Source organism: Anguilla anguilla, chromosome 19 (assembly GCF_013347855.1).
Source record: "Anguilla anguilla isolate fAngAng1 chromosome 19, fAngAng1.pri, whole genome shotgun sequence".
Lineage (NCBI taxonomy): Eukaryota > Metazoa > Chordata > Actinopteri > Anguilliformes > Anguillidae > Anguilla > Anguilla anguilla.
Window position 1 is genome coordinate 14,422,080 of NC_049219.1, and position 13,729 is coordinate 14,435,808.

Below are 13,729 nucleotides of genomic sequence, written 5' to 3' on the forward strand. Positions count from 1 at the left end.
GCATTACCCACCTGGCGTGCGTGTGGGCGTGGGCGTGGGGGTGTGGGCGTGTGTATACGTGTGTGTGTGCACGTATGCCCGATCACGAGGGGCGGAGGGGACTGAGAAATCAGAGGTGTCCAAGGCATGCAGAAAGGAATCAGGTCCAGAGTCTAGATTCTTCCTAGAGTCTGAAATAGCCACTAGCACTGGCACAGGTCAGAGGGCAAAGGTCATAGGATGACCTCCGGACAACTCGCCTATGAAAATCAGGAATGTCAGCGGCCTTGAGGTCGTTCAGTTACTGGTCAAATGAAGGGAAAAGTCTGCGTGGGTTGTGGGAATCGCACTATTACCTCAACAGCGTCCGAATGGGGCGTTCGACTGCAAGTTGAGGCAGAGCAAACGCGAGCGGCGCTAATAAACAAATTATTCACGAGGCCGTGAGAAAACGAGGTGTCTGGCACCGCAGGCCGGGGAGTAGGGATATACGTGACTGGTTGGCAGCCCGTGAAGATCAGTGCTAGTGCTTCTTTCACACCCCGAGTTGTGAGAGGGTTCAGAGTCGCCGCGGCCTTACGTAGTGGAGTGGCTCACGCGGCCCAGAGTGCAAACGCCAGACTTGAGGCCGTGGAGCAGCTCGCTAGTCTGCCAGGGGCTGAGGCAGAGACACAGTGTGAGCCGCCTGGGCGGGGCGGCGGGGAGGGGGGCAACAGGGACGGGGCAACGTGGCCGACGCCACGCTCCGCACCGCCGTCTACCTCCTCACATCACCTGGCCTCGCCCAAGGCCTGAAGGAGGCTTCTGAATCTCCCGCCAAACTTGAGTCATGGAGCATTCATGCAGTAAATGTTCTTATTTGCGGCTATTTTGCAGCAAGGCAAATTTCATTAACAAGACAGGCATTAAAAAAATTAATGTGGCACTCGTTATATTTGCTGGTTGCACTCTATATTTGATAGAAAATAAACATAGACCTGACCTGATCTTACTTAAAGACTTGTTCTTACTTTAATAACCTGATCTTACTTTAAGACTAGTTCTTACTTAGACATCCTGATCTCACCTGAAAGACTGGTTCTTTTCCTTGCTCTTGTGCTCGACCGCCATCTTGCCGGACTGGCTGGCGGTGAAGGCGAAGGTCCCGTGGACGTGCTGCGGGTAGCGCAGCTTGTGCAGATGCTTCCGGAACACCTCCGCCAGGTCGGAGGCCACCTCCTCGTCGAAGGCGATCTTCATCAGCTGCGAGGGAGGGACGCAGGGCGAAGAAGAGGGAGAAAAACGCTCTGTCACTGCATGCAACGGACAGGCATGCATGCACGCTCTGCGTCACTGCCTCACATGACACATTTCACCCTTTGAGCTCTTCACTGAACATTCTAATGCTGATGTAACAATCACTCACTGGTAAATGAAAGCAAAGGAATTCTAGAACATCTACTTAGAACTTAGAAAAAAAACTTCCAAGAAGTCTACTCTTCAAAGGGTTAATACAGAACTCCATTCCACCTGGAAGGTTCCGGAACGCAGCTGCAGACCCTCCTGGATGAACTGGTCCATGGACAGGGAGACGGAGACCTTCTTCTCCTTGGTGAGCGAGGCGACGGGGAAGGATCGGGTCAGCACCTGCTCCCCTACTGCGGAGGCGAAGAGGGACAGAGGGGGCCCCCCAAATCGTTAGCCGCTGCGCTGATTTACGGCCCTTCCCTGCCCCCAAGGGGTCCCTGTGGTGACCCGAGCCGCTGGCTGGGGGTCGGGGGGGGGGGGGGACCGGACTCACCGAGGGGGTCGGTGGGGGTCCCTCTGAAGATGAGACGGTAGGTGGTGAGGAAGACGGCCCCCTCGGCGGGCAGCAGGGGTGGGCCTCCCATCACCCCGGTGGCCTCCTCCCGCCCGTCCGAAATGAGGTAGACCCTCATGCCCTCCATCATCAGCTCCTCCCCTGGGAGCAGAGCGGGCCTCAGCAGTTTGGGCTGCGGAAGGGAACACAGAGAGGGTACCCCAGCACTGTTAGAAAGCGGTGCACACGCTAAACAAAACACAAATCTGAAGTTCGGCCTGCAGGGCGCATTCACTTCCACCGCACCCCGCCATCACTGCTCTCAATTACGCTTTACACAGAAGCTGAATTATGCAACGGCCAAGACCCCCGTCCCCGTCTCAACTCTGCTGGAACTGGCCTCCTTAGCTGAATGTAATGTAAACTCGCAAGCACACAGGAGGCTATGCTAAGATTCCTGTGGGGGGGGGTGAGCCCCGGGCTCCTGCTAATGCACATGTTGGATGGTGAGAGCCATGGAGGCATTTAAGAGGGTGAAGCCCAGACAGCTGCTGCAGCCAGGAAGCAGAGGGCCAAGCGTGAAGGGCTTGGCAACACTGCGTCCAAATATCTGGATATCTGGGCCTTCGAAGCCTGTGTGAGATTACCGGGAGGTCACCCCATAATCACTCGAGCTGACCAATCGGGTGACTACGTGTCCAGACGCAGGCGGAACCTTGGAGGTAGATGAATGGCCCATTGTCTCTATCTTGAGACAGACAGGTAGAGACTAACTGCATTATGGACTGACAGAATTTTTTTTAAAAGGAAAGCTTAGATGTGGTTATGATGACAATGCATTTCACAGCCCTAAGCTGTGCTGCTTGTGAAGGAGGAACCAGAGAAAAGCTAATATCCTTTTTCAGCAAAGGCTGATCCCTCTCTAAATCGCCGCAGTGCAAGCTGCACAAATCCGGGTTACCTTCTGGATCGGAGGCAGTCTTTTACTTTCCCTGTGGACCGCATCCAGGGTCTCAATGTGCATCTGAACGATGTCTGTGGAGAGGAGAGGAGAGGAGAGGAGAGGGGAGGGAGAAGAGGGGAGGGGAGAGGAGAGGAGGAGAGAGGAGAGAGGAGAGGAGAAGAGAGGAGGGGAGACTGTAAAAACTGAAGTTACCGCTGGGCCTGCTTAGCAAGAACAAGGTGGTTATGGATGCCCCTGAAGTGCAGCTCTTACATTATGCATGTGCTTTAATGAGACACCCTACGGAAGATTTACAGTTTCAAATGGTAAGGCCTCACACATTATCCTTAATTTATACAGCTGAGTTTCAACAGGAGCAACCAAGGCTTATCTCTCTCTCCCTGCATTGGCCCCACCTCTCTCTCCCTGCATTGGCCCTACCTCTCTCTCTCTCTGCAATGTCCCTACCTCTCAAGCCCAGCATTAGGTCTACCGCTCTCTCTCTCTCTCTCTCTCTCTCTCTCCCAGCATTAGCCCTACCTCTCTCGCCCAGCAGCAGGCCTACCTGGGATCATGGCGTGCAGGGCCTTCAGGTGCTCGTTGGTCACGCCGCTCTCGTTGCACACCTTGTCCACGAAGCGGTTGATGAAGCGCACCACCGAGTTGGCCACGTCCGAGCTCTCGGCGTCCTCGAACCCGCTCTCCGTGTCGTAGCTCTCCGCCACGCTGCCCGCGATGCTGCGGAAAAGAGAACGCACAGCAAGCACAAACCGGGTCAAACCGGTGGCCTGTGGAGGCAGACTCAGCGCCGCTGTGTGACCCCCTGCCCCCACTCCAAGCACCGGACGCCCCACATCTCCCAACTGCCTCTGGGGTTCCCCAAAAGGCTAAGGATTCTAAATGAAGAATCTGGGGAGAACCTGGACAAGCAATCTCACTTTCAGTAACAACTGCCTTGCTACACAACCCCAACAACCTCAACTTCAGCAAGGATCAACTGGGGGAGACCCCGGGGGGGGGGGGGAGGTAGAGGACTTTAATAAGATGTCTGAAAATGACTAAAGGTGATGTGAAATAATGCACGCACACGTTGTTGACTTGCCAGGACAGGTGCCAAAAGTAAATGACTGTGCTGTACTTATTCCTCTTTATCACATCCAGTGAAGAATGACAATGCGGCGTGTGGCTTTTAGCCAGCAGACATCATTAATCACAGCTCAGTCACTCACCTCTCCCCCCGGGCAGACCAAAATAATCAATCTGAGTCAATATTGACACAGCCTCCGTGACAAGAGGAGCATCGCTCGTTCTCCCTGACGTTACTTGGTGGCACTGAGGTTAGTCATTTATTGGTAACATCTGGGTTTGTGAAATCACTTGTTTGTGACATTGCCTGTTGGTGACGTAGCTGATGTTGACCTACACTGTCCCAAAGAATACGTGTTTGTACAGTCACCTGCCACTGACGTCACCTGCTGTGGACGTTACCTATTGGTTTTGATATCTGTTGGGGACATTACCTGTTGGTGACGTAGCTGCTAGCGACGTACCCGTAGGTGACGTAGCTGCTAGCGACGTACCCGTAGGTGACGTAGATGCTAGCGACGTACCCGTAGGTGACGTAGATGCTACCGACCTACCCGTATGTGACGCAGCTGCTAGCGACGTACCCGTAGGTGACGTAGATGCTAGCGACGTACCCGTAGGTGACGTAGCTGCTAGTGGCGTACCTGTTGGTGACGTAGCTGCTAGTGGCGTACCTGTTGGTGACGTAGCTGCTAGCGACGTACCTGTTGGTGACGTAGCTGTTGCTGACGCTCTCCAGGTCGGCCAGGCCGGTGCCACGCAGCAGGCGGTTCTTGCTGGTGTCCAGCGGCAGCAGCAGGTAGCTCATGCGGTTGGCGTAGTGGATGGCCTGGCTGAACACGGTGCTCTCCTCCTTCTGCACCAGCTCCTGCTGCTTGTCGCTGCACAGCGTGGGCCACAGGCGCCGCTGCTCCGAGGCGATCTCCAGGGCCGAGCGCGACTCCTCGTGCTCTTCCCCTGCCTGCTCTCCGTCCTGGGGAGGGGGGTGGGGGGAGGTGGCGGGGGTTGGAGAGAGGAGGGGGGGGGGGGGGGGTCAGGCAGCAGACACGTCTACTGTGGCCACTCAGGAGAACAGACACAACGTTTAAGTCCACAGGTTCGTTTCTTTTCACGGCACTGAGGAGGGCCCTACGCACAAGCTCCTTTTCAGAGCAGAGTCAAGTGCCCACGGCCGAGAGCCGCCGCCTGCGCCCGGAACGTTCCGCTCCGCCCCGCGCCGCTCTTACCGGACTGAGCCGCCCGTTCTCGTTGCCCTCCAGGTAGAGCGCCCGGATGTGGTTCTGCACGTCGCTGTAGAACATGGCCTCCCAGAACTGCATGTTGGTCCACACCGTGTGCTCCTGCACGCAGCTGTAGGAGAACTGCGTGGTGCCCGCCCCCAGTTTCTACACACAGGGGAGATGATAATGACATATTACACATTACACAAACACAAAAGTGCCTTTTATAGGCTCATAAAAAGGCTCCTATCCGGTTTCTCGCTTGCACGCACGCACGCACACACACACCCACACACCCACACACACACAGAGGATGCAATGCCCTGTGTTTTACTTATGGATACAGGTGGTGGCGATGCATGTGGAAAGATTGACTTTGGCGTTGACCTGGACAGGTGTTGGCGAGCGGGCGCAGTGTACTTACTCTGCAGAAGGCTGTGACCAGGGGGAGCAGGGCGGCCGCAATACCATGCTCGTCCATGTGGGAGCAGTCCTGAGCACACACAGAGAAGAGAACCAGGAATATGCAATACACTTTATTCCAGATAATGAGCATTGGATTAAACAGTTACTCTTGAGCAAAGCAGGTCTGTGTATGCTGTAATGCACTGAATTTGATATTAAATATTTATATAGTAAATATGTATACATGGGAGGGGCCAGGCCTACCTGGAGCGTGCAGTTCATCATGCGCACGATGTAGTCGAACTGCTGGTCGTCCAGCACGGCCCGGTTCTGCAGCACGTGCAGGTTCAGCTCCTGGGTCAGACACAGGCGCGCCGCCCGGCCTTTCAGAGCCCGCAGTACCGCCGGCAGCAGCTAGGGGGCGAGAGAGAAGGGGGTTCAGAGCCACACACTGCCCGCAGAATCAGCTAGAAGTGCAGAGGTTCATCACCTGCTGTGACTACAGTTAGTCCGCGTACTGAAATGTTGCTGCCAGCAGCATAAAGATTTATTTTTTAATTTAAGTTTAAGTCTCCATTTACTTTGGATGAAAAGCCTCCGGAAATCCAATTTTGGTTTCAAAATTATACAGCTTGGCTGTTCCCAGCCTCGGAGGATAATTGTCATTTAAAAGTGAAAGCACACGGAACACCCTCAGGCTCGACCAAAATAAACTCCCTTTCACTTCTCTTAAACTCTCACTTTCAGATGCTCATTCCAGTAAATAAATGAAAATGTATGCCATGCAATATCGGGGGCTTTTCCTGGACGGTTCACTTGAACTCGATCCAGGAACTTTCCAGCAATGTCAGCGCTGCGCGGAAGGTGTGACTTCAGCTGTGTGACGGCCGCGGTCGAGGTGAGACGCCGAGGGAAAGCACCTTCTTGGCCTCCAGCAGCTTGCCGTCGAAGACGCAGGAGACGCAGCTGCGCACCACCTCCAGCCTGCGGGCGCTGTTAGCCAGAGCGCTACCGTGCCGGTCCACCACCTCACCTGGAAGAGCCCGGAAACACTCTGCTCACCCAAGGGCCGAAAACAATCAGCAGCTAAATGGGCTTCATCTAACCAACCTATCTAACTGACAACAGGCCCTAAAGAAACTAGCATATAAAACCATAAGGTGCAAAATTAACTACAAAAAACAAGCCCTTTTTAATATAGATTCATCTGAATTTGCTAAAGCCCATCACGAGCAGATTCTGTTTTAAAAGTGCAATACACTGTAGAGTATTGTACTGATTGCACATCAATACTAACAATATGACTTCACCGGTATGTGCTCCTGTTCTGTATTTCAAGTCTATTTGCATGTACAGGAGTCAGGTCCCATCCTGAATGGGACCCTATGCCCTGTAGCACTTCTGGCCTAAATGGGGGTACCCTGGCACCCCCCGGGGGCAGCGGTACCCACCCAGAGGGGCTCCAGATCCCACCATGCCCTTGCTCTGGGGCCGGATGGCGGGCGGAGCGCTGTTCAGCTTGGCGGCGGCGTGGTCGATGAAGAGCTGCACGGCCACCTCGTCCAGGTGAGGGAAGGCCGTCTGGTGGAGCTGCACGTGAGAGGCCTCTGTGGGCCTCTGGAGCCTGCGCATGGCCACGGCCGGGTACGGGTTCTCCTGGATAAGAAACAGACACACACACACGCGCGTACACACACACACACACACACACACACACACACACACACACACACACACACACACACACACACACACATACACATACATGCACACACATGCATACACACATACATACACACGCACACAAGAAAACATATTTTGAACAAGCAGTGGCCGGACCTGCCAAACTAAACCATGATGAATGCAACATGCGATCCACATTTGACACTTTGCCCAGTCTCAAACGATCGCTGTAGCAGACCCATAAACCTTCAGTCTTTTCACTGGCCCAGCGGTGGCATGTCAGCTCAGAGCAGAAGCCCTTTTTACACGCACTCCTGAATGTGAAGTAGGCCTGAGGAATGCAACCAAGCCTTGGTTTTTATTCGGCTTTAATTGGACAGCGTAAAAAGATCCAATAAAACAACAAGACAGGAAAGAGCTCAGGGCATCCAGGGCACTGTGCGGTTTCCAGCCTCTGAAACACACAAGCCACACTGAGAGAGAGAGAGAGAGAGAGAGAACAGAGAGAGAGAGAGAGACTTAACAGAGAGAGAGAGAGAGACTTAACAGAGAGAGAGAGAGAAAGAGAGAGAGAGAGAGAGAGAGAACAGAGAGAGAGAGAGACTTAACAGAGAGAGAGAGAGAGAGACTTAACAGAGAGAGAGAGAGAAAGAGAGAGAGAGAGAGAGAGAGAGAGAGAGAGACAGAGAGAGAGAGAGAGAGAGAGAGCGTTTCATGTGGTGCTCTACGTTGTGGGTGAATGAGCAACGCTCAGCGCCACTCGTGTGCAGTGAGAGAACGAGCGCTCTTAGCCCAAGCCACAGAGCCTGAGAGAGAGAGGGAGAGAACGAGAGAGTGAGAAAACGAAAGAGAGGGACAGAATAAGAGAAAAAGAGAGAGTGAAAGTAAGGGACGAGCAGCGGTGGTGGGGGGGCACGTACGTTTTTGAAGAGCTGCTCGGCGAGCTCCTTGACGTGGCTCATAACTTTTTGGGGGTTTCCCTCCTCCCTGCGGATGCGCTCCATCTGGTTGGCGATGAGCTGAGGGGGGAAGGGGGGGGGGGGGGGGGGGCAGGGGCAGAGTCAGAGCACTGTGGCGGGGTGGGGGGGTCCTCACACCCCTGTACCCCCCCCCCCACCCGCTGCAGGAGCACGAGCGGTCCCTCACCTCGTCGAACAGGTCGGTGGGGCGGTACGGAGGGCCTCTCTCAGACACGAAGCCGCCGAAGGCCATGCCGTCCAGAACCTTCATCAGGAAGTCATCCTCAGTCAGGGCACGCTGGCCCAGGAACGCAGCCTGAACAGACACGGGGGGACGGGGGTTTGATTCCAGGAACGAAAATCAGCCAATCCAGCAAAATACCACATTTTACTAGTAAACTGCTGTCCAAGTTGAAATGAAAGTGAAAAAAAGTTATTGGGGAAAAAACACTCCCTACAGTGCCAACACTGAAATCCCCTCCTGTTCAGTCTTATGTACTTTTCAGGAAAGTCCCACTGAGACCAAAGTCTCTTTTTCTGAAAATCCCTGCACACATGCGAAACTTTCAAAAATCGTTCCCTTTTACCTTATTGGCCACAGACATGTCTGGGAAGTGTTGCACAGTGGGACAGGGGAATACCGTCAGCTGCCTTACTGGAGACGACCTGGACTGCAGGACCTCAGAAACGCGGAGTGTTTTAACAGAAGCTGGCTGAGAAAGGGCGTGTTTTCCGGGAGATGTGCAGAGCGTGGGCAAGGGGCCGACGCGACTGACAAAACCACTGGAGCGCACCGCGCCCCCTGCTGGTACCTTGTGGAAGCGGATGACGGGCTCGGGGTGGATGCGGATGATGTGGAGGCACCAGCGGTAGCCCTGGAGCAGCCGTGCGAACAGCCAGAGGAAGACGCCGCGGAGCTCCTTATCCTGCAACACACGCCACACACACCCCCACCCGCCGGTTACTCCGTCTGTCTCTCTGTCTGTCCGTCTGTCTGTCTGTCTGTCTCTCTAGAGCAGAAGAGTTCACACCACACCCCCTCCCCGCCAAGGGCAAGCCGCAGCTCTAAGGAGGGGGAAGACAGGCCATGTTACACACAGAAAGACGGCATGATGGACTGGGTCACACTGCACAGTGGAGACCATCCACAGGACCACGGGTAGGAGGAGGAGGAGGATGAAGAGTTACCTGTATTTTCAGAGCAGAGGGCACGGCAGAGGCCGGGGGGAAGGCGTGGTCGGCCACCTCCAGCTCAGGATCCAGCACCTAAAAACACAGAGAAAGAGCTCACTGCTGCTGTGTCGTGCCTGGTACATTAGAACAGGAGAGCCGCCTGGAAGCAGGCCTCAGCTGCAGCAGATAAGGATAAGAACTCCACTCTCTTCCCCATAATCAGCAAGATCTCGGTCTAACTCTGAAGCCTCTTTCCAGGCAACTCACCAAATCAGCTGACTCAAAAAAGGGCTCCTATCCAATCTCATACACGCACGCACACGCACGCACACGCACGCACACACACAGACACACACACAGTTATGAGTGTTATCTCCACTCTGAGGCCGCACTGAAGAGGTCCTTTACTGCACGGCAGCGCACAGACTCTTAAGTTCGGGCCTTAGGTTGGGGGCACTGGTCCGCTCGGCGAGCTCCTGACGCACGGTAGCCTTGGCGTCGGTGACACCGCGGAGATCGCGTCCGAGCGTCATTGCCGGCCCGGCCGCGCTCTGCCAGACAACCAAGGACAGAGCGCCGAGCGGCGAGCAAGCTGAGAGAAACACCGCAAGCCCGAAACCTCAGGGAGCAGCCAACCTGCGCCTGACTCAGAACGCTGTAAAGAACACAACATGACCAGCAAGCAAACACGTGGGACCACACCCCAAATAAGGACATACGTGTGTGTGACAGCGAGGTCCCAGCTCTTCTGCTCCTAAGGTCCTCAGACAAACATTTACACACGCTGACTGTAATAAAAAGCAAAACCCTAGCTATTTTAGAAGTGACCTCCTTTGTTTCCCTGGTGAAAGTAGACAGGAAAAACACAGCAGGTTGAGATTCACGTGAGAGGGCTGCTTTCAGCATTCAGACAAGGTTTGTTTCAGCGCACGCTATTTTACCTTTCCACCAAAAGGAGGGAAAAGTTACTGCCACAAATTTACTCAGCTGCCGGTTAATGAGTTACTACTTCAAGCTTAAAAATGAGACATTAAGTAAAGATACTCTGAGGTAAAGGGATAGCAGCCTGCCTTGTAGCAAATGAGAAGAGGCCTACATATAAACAGAAGGCTATACAGGGATTTATGTTCTGAATGCTCTCATGGTCTTCCTAACCGTTAAAGGTGTGAGGTCACAAATGTGAGATTAGAATATTCTTAACTGAACATCCTAATGCTGATGTCACAATCACTACTGGTAACTGAAAGCAATTCTAGAGTTCTAGAACACTGACTTAGAATTGCGAACAAAACCAAACACCACCGAGACCATTTCCAATGCACAGAACGCGAATGGGATTCCTGAGCTGGCTGGGACTGCTTTTTTTTTTAGCAACCTTTTGTACAGAGCGGCGGTCGCTGCAGTGCAATCGTGGGAGTCTTCCTCGACAAAAGCAGGGGAGGCCTTCTCTCATTTTCTAAGCTGCCCGTCACAAAGTTCCCAAATACTTCTCCGCAGGGTTTATATGTCAGGGTTCACTGTACTCACACACAGTGTGATAAGTGTGCGGCTAATCCAAACACAAGCATGTCTTGCGTGTTTTGGCTGAAGACGTTTCAATGCCACCGACCTTTTGAGACACGGCAGCACCGCGTAACTTTCCCCCGGTCTCCATACCTGGCTATGGCCCCATCGTTCCTAACGCCCGTTTCTTTATTTTGGGATATTAATCAAGTCAGAGCCGCCCACTGCAGAGACCATGTTACACACGCATCACTCCTAGCTGCACGCGTGGGTCTCTGTGAGTGCATCTGCGGCACAGACACCCCTCTGAACCTCGCAGACCCTTGCATTCGTCTCACTGCTTTAATGATAACAGTAATCGAGGTCCCAAAGGGGGAAATCAGTGAGCAGCTCAAGACGCCATTGGCCCGAAATGAAGCATTACGCCAAGCCTTGTGAAAACGTTCACAAAGCAACCGGACTCTCTCACAAATCCACCTCTTGGCAAACACTCTGATTTATTGTATCTTTAACCCCCATCAGGCATAATCACTGCAGCTCGGCCAGCCAATATTTGGGCTGACAGTGCCGGGAAAGACTAAACTACCAGGAAACATTATAAGTGCCATAAATCAAAAAACTTTAGTGCACTAAGTGATTTATTCCAGTTGTTAACATTCCACTAGCTTTGGAGAAGATGCATGGAAAGACAGTGCCAATACAGGACGGAGTGTTTCCTGCACCAGGGCATGATGGGTCCTGTAGTTTACATGCAGCGCTAATCATTTAACATATTCTGGACCCAGGGAAACCAGCAAGATCAACACACTCTGCACCCGGGTATTCAACTGAATCGACACGCTGCACCCAAGGTGTACAACTTGGATTGACATATTCGAGTAATAAACTCTATTTGTCCCACTTCAGGTCCGGAGTCCATGGCTCCATATATGGAGCTGGTGGACTGAAGAATGCGGCTAACCAGACATTCCCGTTATTATTTTCCACCACAAGGTATTCCACTGAGAGCACAAGCAGTGCTAAAACAGACAGACACACTAACGCATGACCAGTCAGCCGCATTCACCACAATACTGCACAGCACTCCTTAAATGATCTGGTAATTCATATCTTTAACAAGGGGAGCCCCTGCTAGGCTGCACAGGCAGGTGCTGTGAGCTGCAGGCAGGAGTGTGGGACAGTAAGCCAGCCGCCGTGGAGCTCTGCGGTACGGGAGGCGGTTACCATGGAGAGCGCGGTCTGGGTCTGGTGCAGCAGCGGGTCGGAGAGCAGGGAGACGTGAACGCACTCCGGGATCGTCACCGTGCCGCCGTCCAGATCCGCAATGATCACGTCCAACTGTGGGACAAACACGCAAACACACACGCATACACACACACGCACACACACACACACACACACACGCACACACACACGTACAAGTATACACACACATGCACACGCATACACACACACACACACACGTACACACATACACACACACAGGTCATCCCAAGGCTGAGCACTGGGAGAAACTTATCCCCACTCCATCACATCTCAGCAAACTGCTCCAGAAGTGTGGTAGTTTTCTTAAGAAGTTTACTTAAGTGCACGGCCAAATTTAAAACATCAGTACAGCATGCTCAGCTTACAAGAAACCCACTCGGCCAATGATTGATTCTGATAAATACGTTTCCTGTGGGTTTTAACCGATTCATCCCAAGGACTTTGATAAACAGACTCGAACATGCTGTACTGAAAACCAGAAGAGTGCTTTATTAGGCCTCTGATAAAGTCATTTTATCTCTATCCAGCTATTCATAATTTTCCCCGGTGACTAGCCCATCAAATATTCAGAGACACAGTAGGTGATACTGCCAGGTAAGTCACCTTTGACCCTTGTACGTCCTGATCACTTTATCTTCAGACATACAGTATGACTTAAAACAAGGAACAAGCTGTCTGTTGTTCCAGACATGAAAGCGCACTGGTTTGATACCTGACAGAACTCTGACGTTTATTAATATTTAATAATCCATACGCCTTCCTCTGCGGGAATGCTTGCAATGCCACAATGACATTTTGTTTATTCTGCGAAAGGAGGAGGGTTGCTAAAGAAAATTCCACATAGTTCATAAAAATATGCACTGGTATTCACTGAGAAGCCGAGTTTACAGAGGTACCACAAAGCAGAGCGTGTACTTTCCCGGTACAGGCTGGGAATATCGCACATACCATCCTCCGGTCAAAATCACCATCAGCGTATAAGAAGCTCAATGACATTCTTGAATGAGGTCATCAGCTTTGTTCACCTGAGTGTTAGCCTCATTCACGTGGTATAGGATTGATGTGTCCAGAATCTGAATACACCATCTATTCCACCAAAGATGCGCGTACATGTACCTGTATTCTGACAGAAACCTGGAAATGGGAATATCATAGGCTGGAAGTTTTCCAGGTTTCCGGTCTGAATTAGGCAGGTACAGATATGGACAGAGCCTGGAGAAGGACGGGCACTATAAGGAGGGTTTTGGGGGTGTGGACTGACCAGCTCTTGCGTCTCTGAGCGGAAGAGGGAGTTGACCCCGATAATGAAGGGAGTGGGGGTACTGAGCACCTCCAGGAGTTTCCCAGGGAGAATGGGCACGTAGGTGAAACTGTGAGAGAGAGAGGGACAGAGGGAGAGGAGGAGAGGGGGGGGGGAGAGGGAAAGAGGGAGTGAGAGAGAGATTTCATTTTATTCAGACCACGTTGCTTACATTTCTGACAAAAAAAACATGCATACTTTCTTGGGACATACTGCAAAAAAGTTCCTGGTTTCCGTGGCAACCAGTCAGTTTAGAGATACCCAATTTTCTTCCCAATTTGGAAAGACTAATCCCAAGTGTAGCCCCGCCTCAATCGTGTCCTAAATCTGGAACGACGACACTGGCATACATGACTACAGTAAGAGTACCAGAACTTCAACAGGCCACACTTCAAATAAGGCACCCTTAAGATCTACACCGGCACCCACACA

At 52.5% G+C, this 13,729-nt stretch overlaps 1 protein-coding gene across 8 annotated transcripts in view; it reads right to left on the reverse strand.

Annotated features, from left to right (window-relative positions):
• The window catches only part of LOC118219129 (myotubularin-related protein 5-like), a 53,341-nt gene that overhangs the window by 17,265 nt on the left and 22,347 nt on the right, over nucleotides 1-13,729 (reverse strand). For 5 of the 8 annotated variants that reach the window (XM_035402049.1, XM_035402048.1, XM_035402050.1 and 2 more), the window contains 18 exons: nucleotides 13,259-13,367; nucleotides 11,956-12,069; nucleotides 9,244-9,321; nucleotides 8,868-8,981; nucleotides 8,243-8,371; nucleotides 8,017-8,115; nucleotides 6,865-7,069; nucleotides 6,334-6,446; nucleotides 5,678-5,827; nucleotides 5,433-5,501; nucleotides 5,015-5,173; nucleotides 4,493-4,761; nucleotides 3,268-3,440; nucleotides 2,721-2,794; nucleotides 1,760-1,952; nucleotides 1,489-1,616; nucleotides 1,046-1,221; nucleotides 560-637 (listed from right to left, as the gene is read on the reverse strand). In XM_035402049.1, the coding sequence (XP_035257940.1) occupies nucleotides 560-637; nucleotides 1,046-1,221; nucleotides 1,489-1,616; nucleotides 1,760-1,952; nucleotides 2,721-2,794; nucleotides 3,268-3,440; nucleotides 4,493-4,761; nucleotides 5,015-5,173; nucleotides 5,433-5,501; nucleotides 5,678-5,827; nucleotides 6,334-6,446; nucleotides 6,865-7,069; nucleotides 8,017-8,115; nucleotides 8,243-8,371; nucleotides 8,868-8,981; nucleotides 9,244-9,321; nucleotides 11,956-12,069; nucleotides 13,259-13,367 (2,430 nt within the window). The remainder of the gene's footprint in view (nucleotides 1-559; nucleotides 638-1,045; nucleotides 1,222-1,488; nucleotides 1,617-1,759; nucleotides 1,953-2,720; nucleotides 2,795-3,267; nucleotides 3,441-4,492; nucleotides 4,762-5,014; nucleotides 5,174-5,432; nucleotides 5,502-5,677; nucleotides 5,828-6,333; nucleotides 6,447-6,864; nucleotides 7,070-8,016; nucleotides 8,116-8,242; nucleotides 8,372-8,867; nucleotides 8,982-9,243; nucleotides 9,322-11,955; nucleotides 12,070-13,258; nucleotides 13,368-13,729) is intronic. The other 3 variants (XM_035402053.1, XM_035402052.1, XM_035402047.1) reach the window with 1 other exon arrangement.